This window comes from Pteropus vampyrus, unplaced genomic scaffold, assembly GCF_000151845.1.
Source record: "Pteropus vampyrus isolate Shadow unplaced genomic scaffold, Pvam_2.0 Scaffold673, whole genome shotgun sequence".
NCBI classification, from domain to species: Eukaryota; Metazoa; Chordata; class Mammalia; order Chiroptera; family Pteropodidae; genus Pteropus; species Pteropus vampyrus.
Genome location: NW_011889454.1, coordinates 20,803 through 22,836, shown reverse-complemented (window position 1 = coordinate 22,836; position 2,034 = coordinate 20,803). Strand labels below are relative to the sequence as shown.

The 2,034-nt window shown below is 54.2% G+C and overlaps 2 gene segments (V, D, J or C); both read left to right on the top strand.

Annotated features, from left to right (window-relative positions):
- The window catches only part of LOC105309123, a 5,440-nt gene extending 4,818 nt beyond the window's left edge, over positions 1-622 (top strand). The window contains 1 exon segment of the V gene segment in view: positions 518-622. Within this exon segment, the coding sequence occupies positions 518-622 (105 nt within the window).
- A 538-nt stretch (positions 623-1,160) lies between these two features.
- On the top strand, positions 1,161-2,034 carry LOC105309122. The segment is given in 2 exon segments: positions 1,161-1,226; positions 1,610-2,034. Coding segments are annotated over 2 exon segments (471 nt in total).

Sequence of the window (2,034 nt, the reverse complement as noted above, 5' to 3'; positions counted from 1 at the left end):
ATCCTGTGTTCCCTGGTCCAAGACCCAGAACCACACCCATGACCACCCACCACCCCAGAGATATGTGCAGTGATGCTTCAGGTAAGCCCTGCCCCCCCTCCTCTAAATGAACCTGATCATATTTTCATGGGTGATCTGAGCCTCCTGTACCTGGCATTGAGGAAGGCAATGGTCACACTAAAGACAGTAATTTCTCCCCTGGGCCAGCAGTCCCTGCGTCAGGGAATCAGAACCAGAACCAGAACCATAGGTTCTGAATCTACAAACAACTGTACCAAGCATTTCCACAACCAGTTCTTAGCGGCCACCAGAGGGCAGCAGAGACCACCTGGCAAAGACATCTGGAGGTGGGTTGGGTCTGGGCATAACGGGTTCTAACATGCTGGAGGGTTGTTAACCATCACCTCATACCTGGAAAAAAAATGTATGTTTTTCTACACTATCGTCTTTTATGTAAAATTCTGACTGCATGTCTGTCAGATGTGTTGATGTAACTCTGCCTGTTCCTCTGGCGTAGGTCCAGGTATTTCATTCCTCTGCAGCCCACTCCATTCGCGCTAAAATTCTGTTCCTCTTCAACTTTTCTCAGCAACAGGATCTGTCCCTGTGCACACTGCGTTAGGGTTGGTGACAGAGGCACAGCATCTACGACCTGCCCCAGGAGCTCTCACCAAGCACAGAAACTCACAGCACCTCAGTGGCTCCTAAAGAGTCTGTGCACACTGGGCAAGGTGGGAATGAGCTCAGGTTCTGATGCTCACAGACTGTGATCTGGGTGGGACACTGCACTGACCTAAGGCTCGTATGGTCACCTCTATAGTCACCATTCTATAGTGTGTTCAGAATATGCAGACATTTCACCTTTAACTCTCAGGGACCAGGTCTACCTGAGAGTGAGGCCATGAGACAGTCTGCGGTAGAGATGTCAGCCCCAGACTATGGCACCAGACAGGGGATCAGAATTCCCTGGGCTTAAGGTGGGGTCTGCAGGGACCGCACCTCCCCTTTCTGTGTCCCTTGAGGCGGAGCTCCTCACTGAAACCACAAGCTCCTCAGGCAGCACCCCTCACCCGACTTGATTTGCATACCCAGCAGCTCTCTCCAGCAAGGGGATAAGAGAAGCCTGGGAGGAAACCTGCCCAGTCTCAGGCCCAGAGAGCAGAATTGAGCTGCTTCTACCATGGCCTGGACCCCTCTCCTCCTTGGCCTCCTTGCTCACTGCACAGGTGCTGCATCCAGGCTCACACCCAACCTCTGCCTTAGGGCTCAGGATAGGCCAGGCCCTGTCTTTGATCTCAGCAGGGAATGCCAGTGGGGACATGATGCTAATGACTCTGCTAGAGGATGAGGGCCTGGGCTGGGCTGAAATAACCCACTGTGCTAGCTGGCTCTGTGTGAGCCCTGAAGGGCTGCACCTGCCAGAGCATGAAGGGCTTTTCATTGCAGAAGCTCCATCCTCCAGTCAGGCCCTAGGGCCGAAGGTGTTAGAATAGATAGGGATGTTAGGGCATCCTGTGGACGCAATGAAACTCTGGAGCTCGGTCCAGACTGTATCGCCTGGAGATGAGACTCAGCTCTGGAAGCCCACCTCTCCTTTTCTCTCTTGCAGGCTCCGTGGCGTCCTATGAGCTGACTCAGCCTCCCTCACTGTCCGTGGCTCCAGGACAGACAGCAAGGATCACCTGTGAAGGAAACAATATCGGAGGTAAAAGAGCTCACTGGTACCAGCAGAAGCCAGGCCAGGCCCCTGTGCTGGTCATCTATGGTGATAACTACCGGCCCTCTGGGATCCCGGACCGATTCTCAGGCTCCAACTCGGGGAACACAGCCACCCTGACCATCAGCGGGGCCCGGGCCGAGGACGAGGCTGACTATTACTGTCAGGTGTGGGACAGTGGTAATGCTCACAGTGACACAAGCAGATGGGGAAGTGAGACACAAACCCCCTTCCTGGTCTGTGTCACACTATCCTCTGGTCCCTCAAGAACTGCAGACAAAGCCGTGAACAGGTCTGGCCCAGGGCCCTCGATCTGA